This window comes from Myxocyprinus asiaticus, chromosome 19 (assembly GCF_019703515.2).
Source record: "Myxocyprinus asiaticus isolate MX2 ecotype Aquarium Trade chromosome 19, UBuf_Myxa_2, whole genome shotgun sequence".
Classification (NCBI taxonomy): domain Eukaryota; kingdom Metazoa; phylum Chordata; class Actinopteri; order Cypriniformes; family Catostomidae; genus Myxocyprinus; species Myxocyprinus asiaticus.
In genome coordinates, this window is record NC_059362.1 from 28,852,128 (window position 1) to 28,867,984 (window position 15,857).

At 39.3% G+C, this 15,857-nt stretch overlaps 1 protein-coding gene across 3 annotated transcripts; it reads right to left on the minus strand.

Annotated features, from left to right (window-relative positions):
- Positions 1 to 592: 592 nt before the first annotated feature.
- Positions 593 to 15,486, minus strand: LOC127410009 (serine/arginine-rich splicing factor 5-like). Of its 3 annotated transcripts, none has more exons than XM_051644985.1 (8): positions 15,290 to 15,452; positions 14,910 to 15,038; positions 13,044 to 13,114; positions 11,661 to 11,777; positions 11,438 to 11,507; positions 8,112 to 8,185; positions 5,479 to 5,586; positions 593 to 1,835 (listed from the first exon to the last, which is right to left on the minus strand). In XM_051644985.1, exons 2-8 carry the CDS (start codon positions 15,033 to 15,035, stop codon positions 1,577 to 1,579), a joined length of 825 nt encoding a protein of 274 aa, XP_051500945.1. In that variant the 5' UTR covers positions 15,036 to 15,038; positions 15,290 to 15,452; the 3' UTR covers positions 593 to 1,576. The 3 variants fall into 3 exon arrangements, 1 of the variants encoding a protein (XP_051500945.1); XR_007892069.1 differs by lacking the exon at positions 593 to 1,835 and adding an exon at positions 9,882 to 10,318 and having other exon boundaries at positions 5,512 to 5,586; positions 15,290 to 15,486; XR_007892068.1 differs by lacking the exon at positions 593 to 1,835 and adding an exon at positions 9,870 to 10,318 and having other exon boundaries at positions 5,512 to 5,586; positions 15,290 to 15,486.
- Between the last annotated feature and the right edge of the window lie 371 nt (positions 15,487 to 15,857).

A 15,857-nucleotide genomic window follows, 5' to 3' on the forward strand; every position in this document is an offset into this window, starting at 1 on the left:
GATGAATCCTGTCTTTTGCTCCTAGGGTGGGTTGAATTTCATGTTCATCTCTTATGCTGTCATTGGCATTCTGGCTGCTGTGGGAGATAGAAGCACAATTTTCATTGTGATTCCTCAACTTGTATCCATAGCTGCACTGATGCATGAATGGATACACATGTGGATATATCTTGTCGACTCTGTTCAAGATGAATGCATCTTATGTATGCCTCTTTGTTCTAACAAGGCCTGTATTGTAATTGGGGCAATACTGCCCAAGATGTCATTAAATCAACAATAGTCTGTCTGTTCTCAATGGACAACAGAAAAAAAAAAAACAGATTAATTCATTGTTCAGTCACACTACAATTGTAATTACTGCCATGTTCATTTTTGTCATTTGTTTATCAGTTTCAGATGGACTATTGCTGTGAAAGTAGTTTGTCAGAACAACCAGCTGTGCATCGCAATCCTGAAGGTGGCCTTTCCTTCGGAGCTCATTGGTCAGCTAGTAATCAACAACTGTATCCGTTTATCATCTTTTCAGATGTGATTCTCACTTTGGGAAAAAAAAAAAAAAAAAAAAAAAAACCACTGGTCTCATTACTAAAGGTAGCTGTTCAAGAATTTATTTGTTATTACAGTGTTACACAAACTTTATAAACATTCAAAAAACTAATGTGTAATATTTGTATCATGAAAGGTAACACATGTAGCAATGAATGAAAAAAACATGCATCAAAACAGACAACTTGACCTTGATTCAAAATGATCTGATTTCCACATAAAACCACTCCAAAATACTCAATTATGATAGAGCAAAAAGTTATCCAATGCTACAGCACACTAAAATCTAATTCTCTTCTTAAAAAAAAGAAAAAAAAAAAAGTGTGGTGCCAAAAAAAAAAAAAAAGCACAATTTATCCAAACAAAAAGTCAACACTGAAATGTGTATACACAATCAGAAATGAAATACATACTGTATATATGAATAGGCTTGTGTAAGATACAGGGGGTTTCACAAGTTATAGCATGTGTAACAAGACCTCTTTACTCATGCAACATGGGATGAAATGCAGATAATTCTTTGACTTTGTAAATCATCAGGGAGGACGTATCACAGTTGAAGGGTATTAGCAACATTTTATTCAATTTGTTGGAATTAAAATGGCTTGGAATTCACTGGGCTTCCTCCTAATTTTGTATCTGCACTTACATGGTCAAGCTGGCAATTCTATTCTCACCTTAAACTCCAGCATGTTACAATCGGCATATAACAAAGAATTATTCATAAAACAGCAATCAAACCTCACTCTGTACATGGTGATAAAAAGAAACAAAGTACCCATTTCAGACATGTAATTTTAGAAATAATAACAGAGCTGTATTGTCCTGATCTAAGGTGACAAGTACTATCTGTAAAATACCTTTAAGATAGCAACCGAGCCCCTGCTTTGAAACTCAAACTTCTGTCATGGAGAGAGACTGACTCTCTACTTTTAGGACTTAAACTGACCAATATTGCTGCTATAAACTTCACCAACCTCTTGCAGTTTTTGACCAAAGAAGTATCTCTAAGCCCTAAGAACAGCAGAGTCTAATGACGACTGTCAGTGGATGGGGACCGGGACAGTGGGGGTCGCTGAGCTGGGGTTGGCGGTGATGCGGATTCAGCGCGTGACGCATCCTTGGCTTCTTTGGGCCGCACAGGAGAAGTACTGGCTGAACGGGAGTGACTTCTGGAGCGGTTATGTGATTTGGGGCTGTGGGAACGGGAGCGGCTGCGAGAGAGTGATGGGGAGCGCCCTCGGGAACGAGAACGGGATGAGCTATTTGAGCGCGAGCGAGACCTGGATCTACAAGATAAGAGAAAGCAAGAGAACATTCAGAAAACAAAGACATCAATGCACTACTCACTGCAGATCTGGTTACCCAATGGCTAAATTGCATGTTTTGGATGATCTGAATAAGGCAAGATTACACTAAATCAGCATGTGTTTACATGCACAACAATACACTGATAACTAATAAAAATCATCTGGTTTAAAAAAAATAAAAAGACAACGTATGAAAACGGTTTAAAGGAATATTCTGGATTCAATGCAAGTTAGGCTCAAACGACAGCATTCGTGACAGCAATCTGTAAAATGTTAAAGGGATAGTTCACCCCAAAATGAAAATTCTCTCATCATTTACTCACCCTCATGCCATCCCACTTTATCCTGCAGAACACAGATTAAGATCTTTAGAATATATCAGCTCTGTAGGTCCTCACAATGCAAGTGAATGGGTGCCAAAATTTCAAAAATTCCAAAAAGCACATAAGGGCAGCATAAAAGTTCAAAATTTTGGCCCCCATTCATTTGCATTGTATGGACCAAAAGAGCTGAGAAATTCTTCTCAAAATCTTCATTTGTGTTCAGCAGAAAGAAAGTCATACAAATCCGGGATGGCACGAGGGTGAGTAAATGATAATTTTCATTTTTGGGTGAACTATTCCTTTAAGCAATTCAAAACTTAAAATAAATGGGTATTTAGTACCACCCCTGATGAAGCTGCTTTGCAGATATTTGCATTAATTCCACAAGACAAATTAGACTATTTAAAAGTTGACATGCCATTGGCTCTTAATGTTTTTGCAGCCAACTGTGCAGTGCATGGAAGGCAACCAAATAACTTACAGGACCTGGAGCTTTTAACAAGACAATCGGAGACTCATGCACAACTCTCTCAAAAGGCTACAAGCAGCCGTTAAGGCTCGAGGAAATGCACAAATTTTTTTTTTGTTTAAATCCCCTTTTCTCCCAATTTGGAATGCCCAATTCCCACTACTTAGTAGGTCCTCGTGGTGGCATGGTTGCTCACCTCAATCCGGGTGGCGGAGACACGTCTCAGTTGCCTCCACTTCTGAGACAGTCGATCTGCTTATCTTATCACGTGGCTCGCTGTGCATGACACCGTGGAGACTCATGCTACCCTCCGCAATCCACGCACAACTTACCACGTGCCCCACTGAGAGCGAGAACCACTAATCGTGACCACGAGGAGGTTACCCTATGTGACTATCCTCCCTAGCAACCGGGCTAATTTGGTTACTTAAGAGACCTGGCTGGATTCACTTAGCACACCCTGGATTCGAACTCACGACTCCAGGGGTGGTAGTCAGTGTATTTACTCACTGAGCTACTCAGACCCCCCCTGAAAACATACAATAGTAAGAACCAAAAGGTATGTAAACTTTTGAACAATAACATGTAATTTCAGATATTACTTTGTCTTGTGCAACAGATTAGAATGATTTCAAATGTCAAATTACTTCTAAGGGTAGTACTAAATAATAAAATGCGTTAAGCTTATCGATCGTCTATTAATCAATTTCAGCACAGATGCGTTAGTAATCATGCCAGCAGATAGAGAAGACAGTCTATACAGTCATCAACCGCTAGAGGGTGCTCTGCTGCTGGCACCCTGCATATGTCATGAAGGCAACACAGAGAGAAAAAAAAAAAAAAAAAAAAAAAAAAAAATGGAGATGCGCATCCTACACTTCATTTCTCTATAGATGGACATTATGTTTACTCCATAAACAGTGAAAGTGTATTAAAGTTCAAAATGAAAACAAGCATTGTTGATCTGCCGGTTTTCCTGCATCATCCACACCAACATTCACGTCAGTTCTCGCCACGAGAGCTTACAGGTGCATTCACCTTAAATCTCATCTACCAGTGTAGAGGTATGTTATTAACTGTATTCACACAGCATGTTATTATTTGACTTAATTTCACAAATATAAATATATATATTTTTATTTCAATATTCAGTTTCTGAATAAAACTATCTTCTACACAAGTTATTATTAACACATCAACAGTAAATTAGTATAAATGTGAACAGTTTAAACAGCCTGAATGTATTAAAAATACACTGAACTGAAATATATTAAAAGGAAAATACCTATACTTGCATTTGTGTTTTTAAATTATATTCAAACAGTAGGCTACATGCAGACTGTACTTTGGTGGCTGATTCATGTTTCCTTCTACTGTAAGGAATTTTTCTCTGATGCTGACGTTTAAGTTTGCATTAGAACGGTTGGACAATCAAATTAAATTATGCAACCCTATTTTTGTGAAATTATGATCTTTTTTTTTTTTTTTTTAAGAAATATTCTGGGTTCACTGCAAGTTATGCTCAATCAACAGCATTTGTGGCATAATGTTGATTACCACAAAAAAATTATTGACTTGTCCCTCCAAAAAAAAACAAACAAAAAAAAAGGTTCAAGTGAGGCATTTACGATGGAAGTGAATGGAGCCAACTTCTGGAGAGAAAGGCAGAAATGTGAAGCTTATAATTTCATAAAAGCACAAATTAATTCTTCTGTTAAAACTCTACAGAAGAATTTTTTTTTTTGGAGCAGTAAATGTTTAAATCATATATTGTTTTTTTTACAGTCCTTTTAGATTTTATGGCATCTTCATGGCAACAAAGTTGTAAAATTGGATATAATTTTACACAGATTACATTAGTAAGCAATTTTATACTAAAATCATGTTAACAGGCATATTGTGAAACAGTGAGTTTTTTAACGTTTACGGATTGGCCCCATTAACTTGCACTGCAAGTACCTCACTGGAACCCAGATTTTTGCTTTTTATTTTATTTTTTAAAGGCAGCAATCAACATTATGCCACAAATGTTGTTGATTGAGCAAAACTTGTATTGAACCCAGAATATTTTTTTACGGTTTTCAATAGCAGTAGACCGATATATCCCCGAGCTGATCCAGTGTTTTCTTGCTTTTGAGCGCTCATATCTACCTCTAAAGCGTGTATTCTATCAGCCTGGATCAAAACTCTGTTACTCTGACTTACAAATGTTGCGTGACGGTCAGACCGTGACACTCCATGTAGGTGATCCGTACCGTGTAAACAAAGCTGTCAGGAGATTGCTGCTCAATGGATCCGCACTAGTGTGTGAGAGCAACTTCAAAAGTAAAAGCGCTTCTTGTGTGCCAAGTAAATGTCATATTCACGGTGCACTGTTTGTACAATTAGACTGATTCTGACTTTTGTGAGAAAATGCGATTGCTAATGCACACATGCCACCCGTGGTTGCTGGACTTCTGTGTGCACTGTTATTTTCTTCTTTCTAATATATTAATTTCATTGTGCAAATAAACTGGATGACAAAACAAAAAACCAGAAGAAATCTACCATTTTTTAAATTATTATTTTTACACAGCTGTGTTCACAAAGTGAAATTTTAAGTAAATATAATGTTAAATAAAAGTTCATTCATTTTATTTAGCAATTTTATGTACATTAGGAACAGGGTTGGGAAACACCGCACTAAAGGGATTCCACTGCAAGAAATAGCATTCATTTGTTTAACACCATATTTTGCAAGGAATTCAATAATAATGCATTTAATTTCAAGATTCAGAAATGCAGGTTAACATATTAAAGGACAGCTTAATATATGCTAAGAACTACTTACTTTTTCCTGCCTGCCTCAACAAGCTTGATTTTCCTTCCATTGATCTCCTTCCCAGATAACTTCTCCAGAGCATTTTGTAGATCACTATGTGAAGCAAACTCAACCACACTAAAATTTGTAAAGTAAAAGTGAGGGGGAAAAAGCAGTACACAGCATTAAACCAGATAGACAAAATCAATTTATTTCTCTTTACTGTGTGACCATTAGCCATTTAATATGAAGCGATCAAATTAAATATTAACCTAAATAGCTGAAAAATAAAATCTTAGATGTATCTACATCTACTGGATAAAACAATTGTGTGTGTTAAGGAGTGGTCACACTACACTTTGAGCATCACAAATTTAGGACACCACATCGGACAGGAAATTGTCACGCGCGAGGGGTTTTGGTTTTAATAAAATCACAAATAATGTTATATTCAAAACATTAAAATATACCGTCGACTCACTTTCCTACAACAATAAAAACATGCAGCTTTGAAATATGTATTGCTTTAGATCCACGAGTTCAGTGTGTGATAGGGTTGCTCCGATACCAAAATTTTGGCTTCGGTACGATACCAGCCCTGGTACAGATACTAAATCAATACTATAATCAAATAAAAAGCCTCAGATTTTTTTATGAAACAACACAGAAAATGACAATTAAAAGAACTGCATAAAAGTCTCACAGATACAAATTATGCGTTTTCCATTTAAATTTTTCGGGATTCGATGTTAAATATTTTAATTTAAAAAAATGTTTTTTGGTAAAATACAATGCTGCACAACAGAGCATCAGAGTATTAATGAAAAATTAATGGAAAAAAATATTTGATTGCCTGTGGCACAAGGCTGCTTGTGTTTGTGATATTGCTTACAGATGATAATACAACCATTTAATATTACTTAATTGTTAATTATGAGTATTACTGCTACTTTTTGAATATAACATTTGTATACAGTAGTTACATTTTTCTGTCTTCAAGTTCATGCATCCAGTTGAATAGAGCTTTCATGTTAGCGGGATTATTTTGACAGATCTTGGAGTTCTTCCTGTTTTTCAGGTTAGTTATATCAAGCTTCCATTAATGCTGGGATACTCCTGTCATGACTCTCCAGCTGAAATCTCCGAGCTGCACTGGAGGAGTTCATTTAAGTGTTAACAGCCGTTTATACTATAAACAAACTGCATGTTTGAGTGTGCGTCGCGTTTGTTTGAGTGTGTGCGCCTGTGGGTGTCATATGACAGAGCAGAGCGGCACCTTTTGGTCATTCTGTAGCATGCAGCGCATGTGACTACATAAATTTAATTACATTCTTCTACTGTTTAAAGATCACATATGGCCATATCCAGAGGTGTTTATTTTCAAATTGTCACTGATTTCATCTAAAAATTTGTCACCTCATTTGAGCATTTCATTTTGCTAATGACAGCATACTGTAATATGGTACCGAAACTAGCAACAAGATGATATTGTACAGTTTTAATTTTGTTCGGTATCACGGTACTTCGTTAGTACCGGTAAACCGCGCAACGCTAGTGTGTGACGTTTCAATCTTCTATTGGTCACAAATTCTCTCATCCGTATTCGCAGGTAAGATTTCACCAAACTTAAAACTTTCGCCTGCAGAGGAATGCTAAATTCTTCGCTGAAGTCTCCCACGTTCAAATGCGTTTGAATGGGAATAAATGGAACGCGAAGTGTAGCGTGACTGCACTTTAATGTTCCAGGCTCAGCATAAATTAATCTCAATTGACAGCAGTTGTGGCATAATGTTGATCACCACAAACATTGATTTATCCATCCTTTTTTTTTTTTTTTTTTTTAAGAAGCAAAAATCTGGGTTTCAGTGAGGCACTTACCATAGAAGTGAATGTGGCTAATCCGTAATCATTAAAATAATCACTGTTTCAGAATTGTCACAAGATGTAAACAATATAAAAGTTAACATGATTTTAGTGTGATATTACTTACTAACATTTTCTATATAAAGTTTTATACATTGTCAATTGAGCTTTACTTGTATTGAACCCAGAATAATTGTTTTTTCCTTTTTAAATTTTCCCCCCCTTTTTCACCCAATTTGGAATGCCCAATTCCCAGTGCGCTTTTAAATCCTCGTGGTCGCGTAGTGATTTGCCTTAATCCGGGTGGGAGGAGGATGAATCCCAGTTGCCTCCGCGTTTGAGACCGTCAACCCGCGCATCTTATCACGTGGCTTGTTGAGCGCGTTGCCACGGAGACATAGCGCGTGTGGAGGCTTCACACCATCCACCGTGGCATCTGCGCTCAACTCACCATGCGCCCCACCGAGAACGAACCAAATTATAGCGACCACAAGGAGGTTACCCCATGTGACTCTACCCTCCCTAGCAACCGGGCCAATTTGGTTGCTTAGGAGACCTGGCTGGAGTCACTCAGCATGTCCTGGGATTCGAACTAGCGAACTCCAGGGGTGGTAGCCAGCGTCTTTTACCACTGAGCTACCCAGGCCCCCCAGACTATTTATTTAACTTACTATTTGGTGGCAAATCAGAGTAATTGAATTGAAAACTAATTTCAGCCTCCAAAAAGGTTAAAAACAAATTAAAATGTTAAAACATTTGTAAATCTTATTGGAATTAAAAAAAAGGAATAGCCAGCTCACCCCTCATTTAGCTTTGGCCGATGGGCATCTGCAAAAGTAACCTCTCCGGCTTGTCTCATGAAATCCTTTAAATCCTACACACATTACACCAGCAAATTTAGTTAGCCAAGTTACTTACATGATCCTCTTTACACATGTGTTAAGTTCTATATGACTTATCAAAGTTGGGGTCAGAGAACCTCTCAGCTCATGTTCAGGCCCGGTGGTCCTTGTTGAATAGGCTACATTAGTTGTACAAGTTTCTAAGCATCTACATTTCTTTAGAAGGTAAACTACAGCATTTGGTGGAAAAGGTATCTGTGTATGGCACAAAATAGTAGCCCCATTTCATGCCCTTTCAAAACTATCAAAGCTTTGTAAGGTTAGTTCTGGCTTATGAAATGTAACTAGATGCATAACGCAGATTTCTGTGTCTTGTAACCCAAGAGTGTCAAGTAAGGAAGAGTGGTGGTGTATCAAAGAGAACAACTGGGACCAGGGCAACTTGAAATTGCTTGCAATGCTTCAACATTCTTGGACCCCAGACTACACAACTTATGGGGCTTTTCCACTGCACGGTACAGCTCGACTCGCTTTTTGGGGGTTTTCCACTGTGGATAGTACCTGGTACTTTTTTAGTACCACCTCGGTCGAGGTTCCAAGCGAGCCAAGCCGATACTAAATGTGATGTCAAAACCCTGCAGATCACTGATTGGTCAGAGAGAATTGTCACTACCAGTGTCAATGGATTTGCGACACGGGACATCAACCCGCTAGTTTTAAAGTTAGCAACAGTGATAGCAGTATCATTTGTTCGTGACTTTCAAATTGTAAAAAGAAATGGCTGTGCGCAAAACCATGCCGTGGTCAATAAATGAGGCGCAGACATTCCTCTCGTTAGCAACGAACGGAACGACGAGAAACGTAAAAGTCTTTCATGAAGTGTCTCAGCTGTTGGCCACACACGGCTACCACCGGACTTACCAACATTGCAGGGAAAAGTTAAAAAAAAAAAAAACTAAAGTGACTACAGAACCATCAAGGACCACAACAGCCAGAGTGGTTCAAATGGAAGATAGTGGAAGTGGTTCAACCAAATGGACGCTATGGCAATAGACCGGCAAGCAACGGGAGGGAGAGTGCCCTGGACTCGGCCAAGGCGTTGTTGGAGTCCACGATGGAGGATGGTACGTTTTGTTACATTAACTCTAAATTCTGCTTGAAAGCTTCACTTTATTTAGTTGACCAGCTACTGGAAAGCTTGCTTCTAAAACAACCAGGCCAATTTATCTGTTACACTTGTGTAAAATCACCATGCAACAACTGCTTTATGCAGCACAATGAGCTAACAGCTAGCGCTCGTGTTATTGTTTACGGTCAGTAATGTTTGTGTCGCGTTTAAAATGATGTCACGGCAGTAGAGGCGGCGCAACTATGACGATCAGCCTATAATCCCACCCACGCTGAGGCGGCACTAAACTGCAGTGGAAAAGCAAACTCACAAAAGTAAAATGAGCAGAGTCGAACCATAACGTGCAGTGGAAAAGTGCCATTAGACTAGCAGAGGAACTGTGGAGCAGCTTGTAAAAGGGCCCCACATTTAGTTAATGGTACTTTTACATTTATCTGTATTCCCACTGCAGACACATTCTTACCAAAATAACAAAACAGAAGTATATGTGGAAGAGCAAAGGGCTTCCCTTCACCAATCAAATCCTATTTGTGCCCTCCCCCGAGGGCACTGAGAGTGAACAGGGAGGAATGAGATTAGACTAATACCTGGGAACGTACCCATCTGGCTGGGGCCACTTGGTTTCTCCTAGACCATAACCTGGAGATTTTATCCTCGGCCACGTGTGTGGAACCACCAGAGAGGAGTATAACGATCGAAGCCTCTCAAATTACCGAACCCCTCGATTGATTGAGTATGCCAGAGATTTGCTCTGTTTCTCTCTTTCACTCTCTTTCTGCCCCTCTCTGTTTCGATCTCTCTTTCACTCTCTGTCTCTCTCTCTCTCTCTCTTTCGGCTCGGCACCGTCACAAATTGTGCTTTGTAGCGGCAGCCAGTGCTTCTAGAGCGAGAGGGCATCACTCACAGAGAGCTCTCATGCGATCGGCGGAGGTCAACTAGGCGTGGGACACAATGGGAGTGGCTTAAGTAGAGAGAGAGGGACCCTGTAGGGGTTAACTCCATTACCGAGCTCTTCCATACGACACAACAGTCAGGCTGGCAAATAGAGGGTTGAACAATTGGTTAAAACAGAGGCAAAGTGACTTAATCTTACTCTTTCCTCCTCTCTATCACAAATGGAAGTTAATTTTGTAATGACTTTATTATATGCCCTTAAATTTGAAAGTAAGCTCAAATTAAGACGCTTTTCCACTATCGGACCAGTGCGATCCAGGGCTATTAACTGGTCAACCAGGGCCAATGGCTTTGGGCCTTGAGCCGCAAGACCAAAATCAATCTGCATACTCCAGTGGTTTAATCAATGTCTTCTGGAGCAATCCAGTTAGTTTTGGGTGAGAACTGACCAAAATATATTTTTCACTGTAAATCTTGACACTGCAGTCTCTAGGCACGATTTCAAGCTTGATTACACTTCCTAGTGCTTGGCGCATGCAGAGTGCTAGATGGCACTATAGAAAGTGTAATCGAGCTTTAATATGCCACCCTGGTGTCACCCTCACACACCCTGCCCATTTCTCAAGCAAGAGGGAAACTCGAACTGAGGTATAAAACTCTGGAGACAAGCTAGCCCTCTTAATGAACAAGGATTTGTACTGTGCATGCAATTTTTTACCAAACCCAGATTGCTGTGCATTGGATACACAACTTGGCAAGTTCGGCAACAATATACTTAATGTCTTTCGACAGATGCCGTCGATCTGATGTTGCACATTTCATCAGCCCAAATATTCAGAACAGCCCTGACGATTCTCCACTCTCCGTTGATCTGTTGAGGTAAGCTTGTAGCTAGCGAAACTCTGCCTTTGACATCGACCCTGCCTCAATACCCAGTTGGCCTTCTTTGGCCCAAGGGTAATCAGTGGGCAAGGGCACTTGGTGTTTGTCCGAGGAGGCACGATGAAGGCCCGGAAGTGACCGTGGGAACACAACTGGCCCTGGCACGCACTAGCACGCCCTCATTTAGCCCGATAGTGGAAATGCGGCAGATGATGCTTGGTGTGACCTTTTGCCATTGATTTACATTTAAATGGGTAGTACAGCTTTCTATATATTCTAATGATTTATTAAGGAAACTTAATTTGCTGTCATTCGCAATGCTTTGGAAAATAGCTCTCTGTCTCACCAATACTTCACAGGAAATATTTGAACGCTCACCTGCCAGCTGACTCTGGAAGACAAATTCTCCACAATGAGGCGATTCTCAGTACGCATTGGTGGAGGGTTCCTAAATAGCAAATCAACAGTAGTTATTAACAGAGAACAATTTTCACAGTAGAAAATGTGACTAAACTGATCTGCAACCCTACCTGTGTGAACATGCTATGCCTTTGAGATTTATATATTCACTCAGAACACATACAATACAACTCAATGTTACCTTCTGCTGTCCTGGGAGCCACGAGCATATCGACCAGGGAAACGTCCTCCACTGCCTCCACTGCCCCCACGACCTCGGCCCCCACGCAGACGGACACGGGCATGCTCAATGGTCACCCTGCAAAACACAAGATCCCAGATACATGTGTTTGCCCACCCACTTTTAAGTTGACAGTAAAGAAACACATGAGCTCTGTACTATGGCCCTGTTTACACCTAGTATTAACATCAATCTCATGTGATCCGATAAAAAGTGGTCAGGTGAGACATACTGTTTACATCATGGTAACATGCATCTCAAAAGCGAATCCTCTGACCAGTTGTGATCGGATTTCAAGGAGAGGGTCTTTGATTTTCTGAGATCACATATCACTTACTACTAGGGATGTGCCAGGGTGGACGACAACAACTACTAGTCGTCGTCTAACAACTGACTAGTCCATTAGTGGGGTCAACTACTAACATTAATATTTTTAGTGGTGGTTTAATTGGTTGTTTATTTCTCAAATTAATTGAGAAACAACTTCTTGGAGAGCATTTTTGCGTGATGGCTTGCTTTGCTTGACAGTGAACAACAGTCTGCACAGTAAAACCCTCTGCAAGAAGTTTAGTCGATTAAGAAAATTGGTAGTTTTGCATATGCCTACTTACTACATCAGTGTATTACATCATGTTGATAAAGTACAAAAACCTCAAGAGTAAAAGGCACAAAAAGTTGGTCCGTAATTACACAATACATAAAAATTATATCACTATTATGAATATTTTGTAGGTAAAAGCTGTAGAAAAAAGTTAAAGCTGAAGTGTGTAATTTCTGCGCCACAAGTGTCAAACGAAATTGTAAAAAAAAAAAAAAAAACATTTTTTTCCCCTCAAACAGCTTTTTTGAACACTCCCCATCTGCCGTTGACTGAACATACAGATAGTCCCACCCTGAACTCAAGACATTAGTCAAGTCAATGATGTTGTGTCGGGCTGGACGGGACTTTCAACACAATCAGAACAATTTTATAGCACCACAGAGACAGTGTTTTTCCGTTTTAGAGGAAATAAAACCTAAGAACGACTTTCTTATAGTTGTCTCCGCATATTAAGCTGGGATAGAAGAATATTTTATTATAGAAAAAGTTACACACTTCAGCTTTAATACTAGGTATGGACATTTATTTGCCTGCCAGAAAAGGATGGGCTCCTCGCATAATTTCTTCCTCATCTAACCAATAGTTTTTAACAAGTTTCTCAGCATAGTCACCTTTGGCATGCTCACTGGGGATATTAAATCACTATTTCCTGTAAAGTGGTTTTGAAACAATAGGCTATGTATTGTGAAAAGTGCTACACAAAACTGGAGGCTTGACCGGATTCTGCACTGATTAAAACATACCTCTCATTGCAGAGCTCTTTCCCATCAAGCTCATAGACAGCATCCTCAGCATCTCTAGGATCATCAAATTCCTGTAATGCATTAAAGGTTAACATCTGTGGTATATCATATTGCACAGATGAATACTTACACTTTAATACATGGTTGTGGTTCAAAACAAGATGAGCTGCATACCTAGACAGCCTTTTTGGGCATCTCAAAAATGGTCAGATGCCCCAAAGCACCTTCTAGGTAGGCAGCTCACTAGGTTTTGAGACACAGTCCATGGGCTCTTAAGAGGTTAGGCATTGACCTGCATGCATATACACAGAGATTGATCAATCACTGGCAGGGGCGTCGCTAGACAGCTGTTGAAATGAACATTTTTCCTCATCAGTGATCTAATAAAATATACATTCACCCCACCCCCGCAACAGAACCTCATATGCAACGAAGATAATAAAGGGATAGTTCACCCAAAAATGAAAATTCTCTTCATTTACTCATTCTCATGCCATCCCAGATGTGCATGAATTTCTTTCTTCTGAAGAACACAAAAGATTTTCAGAAGAATATCTCAGCTCTGTAGATCCATACAATGCCAGTGAATGGTGGCCAGACCATTGAAGCTCCAAAAATCACAAAGGCAGCAAAACGTAATCTATAAGACTCCAGTGGTTTAATATATGTCTTCTGGAGCAATGCAATCACTTTGGGTGAGAAACAGATCAACATTTCAATCCTTTTTTACTATAAATCTCCACTTTCACTATGTAAAAGTGAATATTTATAGTAAAAAAGGACTTAAATATGGACCCGTTTTCTCACCCACACCTATTATATCACTTCAGTTGGCATATATTAAACCACTGGAGTCATATTGATTACTTTTATGCTGCATTTGTGATTTTTAGAGCTTCAACAGTCTGGCCACCATTCACTGGCATTGTATGGACCTACGGAGCTGAAATATTCTTCTAAACATTGTGTATTCAGCAGAAGTCATACACACCTAGGATGGCATAAGGGTGAGCAGATGAGAGAATTTTCATTTTCATTCTTTAAATGTTACCAATCGATTTGTAGAGGCGAATGACTGAAATGGAGAAGTTGAGAAAGACTGAAAGTTATTTAACAAAGTCCATATTTTCAGCTGAGTAGCGATATGAATTGTTCAAATTGTGAATTCATATCCCGTTTCACCACTTCTTCATTTGATAAAGTTTGCTTGTTAACTGACACAAGCTACTTAAAGTTAATGCTTGCTAATCTCTTGCTTCTTTCACAAAGGATTTGATTTCAGTCATCAGTAAAAGCTAAAGTCACTTGGGGGGGGGGTACTAGCTAGTTAGTTTGCTCATTAAATTGCTAGTAGTAGATTTGAGCTAATAAGCCCTGATTTGTATTTTATTTGTTATCTGTTTGCTGGGAGCGATCAGTGGGATGATGAAAGTCAACATGGTTCGTCAATTACTTTTTAAAAATATATAAAACAGAGTTCCAAGTAATTAAAATACGAATGTAGATAATTGTTACAATGCCATTTATTTAAATTCAGCTGTAAAATTACTAGTGAAATAAGACAATAGTTTCATTAATGCTATACATTAATAATAATATAAAGAAGACAAAATGCTACTCCCAAAGATACCAGAATTGAATGCTTTGGTGATGTTTTTACAAAACTTTTCTCCCAGGTGGACATGCCCCCGCACCCCCTTAGAAAAAAGGGGAACACTTTATGAATTCTTGGAGGGCCTGTACCACACTGGTGATAAAAGTCTTCAAACGCCCCTGGTCAGTGTTGGTTACAGATTACAATGTTAGTAGCAATATCATAAATTATTTCTCAAAGACACATAACAAAAAAACATTTTCAATGCTTACAACAAATCCGAAGCCTCTCTTCAGGTCAATGTCTCTTATTCTTCCATACCCCTTGAAGAACCGCTCGACGTCTTTCTCCCGAGCAGAGGGGTTCAACCGACCGATGAAAATGCGACTGCCGCTCATCTTCTTTAAAAAACAAATGTAAACGATCACATGTTAAAAACAACTGTAATGTAACTGCTTCATTTCACTTTGAAGCCGTCTACAAGTGACGCATTTCTGCAGCGCTCGAGGCCCTTTGAAAAACACACCCCACATCTAGCATGAGCTAATAAACATGTCAGCCGCTCCACAATACACACATCCGTTTAACCAAGGCATTCTTATAAAAGCTGAATTTAAGTAAGTGTAAAAAATAATCTGTCTAATGAACTGACCCGTCTATTTTTTTCTCCGGTGAGTACGTCGTGTATGTGCAAACAGCTTCCTTCTCACAAAATGGAGTCAGTCACGGTAGAGCCAAGAGGGGACTTCCGCCAGAGACGGGCCACTTATATTAAAATGAATGGGAGAAATTGGAACGCCCAACGGTCAACGGATGTAGAAAGGAAGTCCCGCCTTACAGGTGAAAGAGCCAATCACCTTTTAGATACAGACATCGCCTTGCACATTAGCAGGAAAATTGCGATTTTTTGCGTAATCCGAGGTAACGAAGTACAATTTATTATTCCAGTGTTGTCATATTTTACTGCTGATTTAAAAAATATGACCTTTGATTGTAATCTTGACCAACCATTTTTAAAATTTCGGTCGTTACCTATTCAAGTAGATAGGAGCTGCTCTTGTATGCCGCTTGGTTCCATAAAAACCGCTACCCGAGAACATTCCATTCTAAAGATGGCCGCCGAGTGGACTGACTTGCTAGAGAGACTTTGCTTCCGCCCAGCGCTGGTCTGAGATCAGCTCAAAACACAAATAATGTGCTCCCAGTAGATACAGTACACT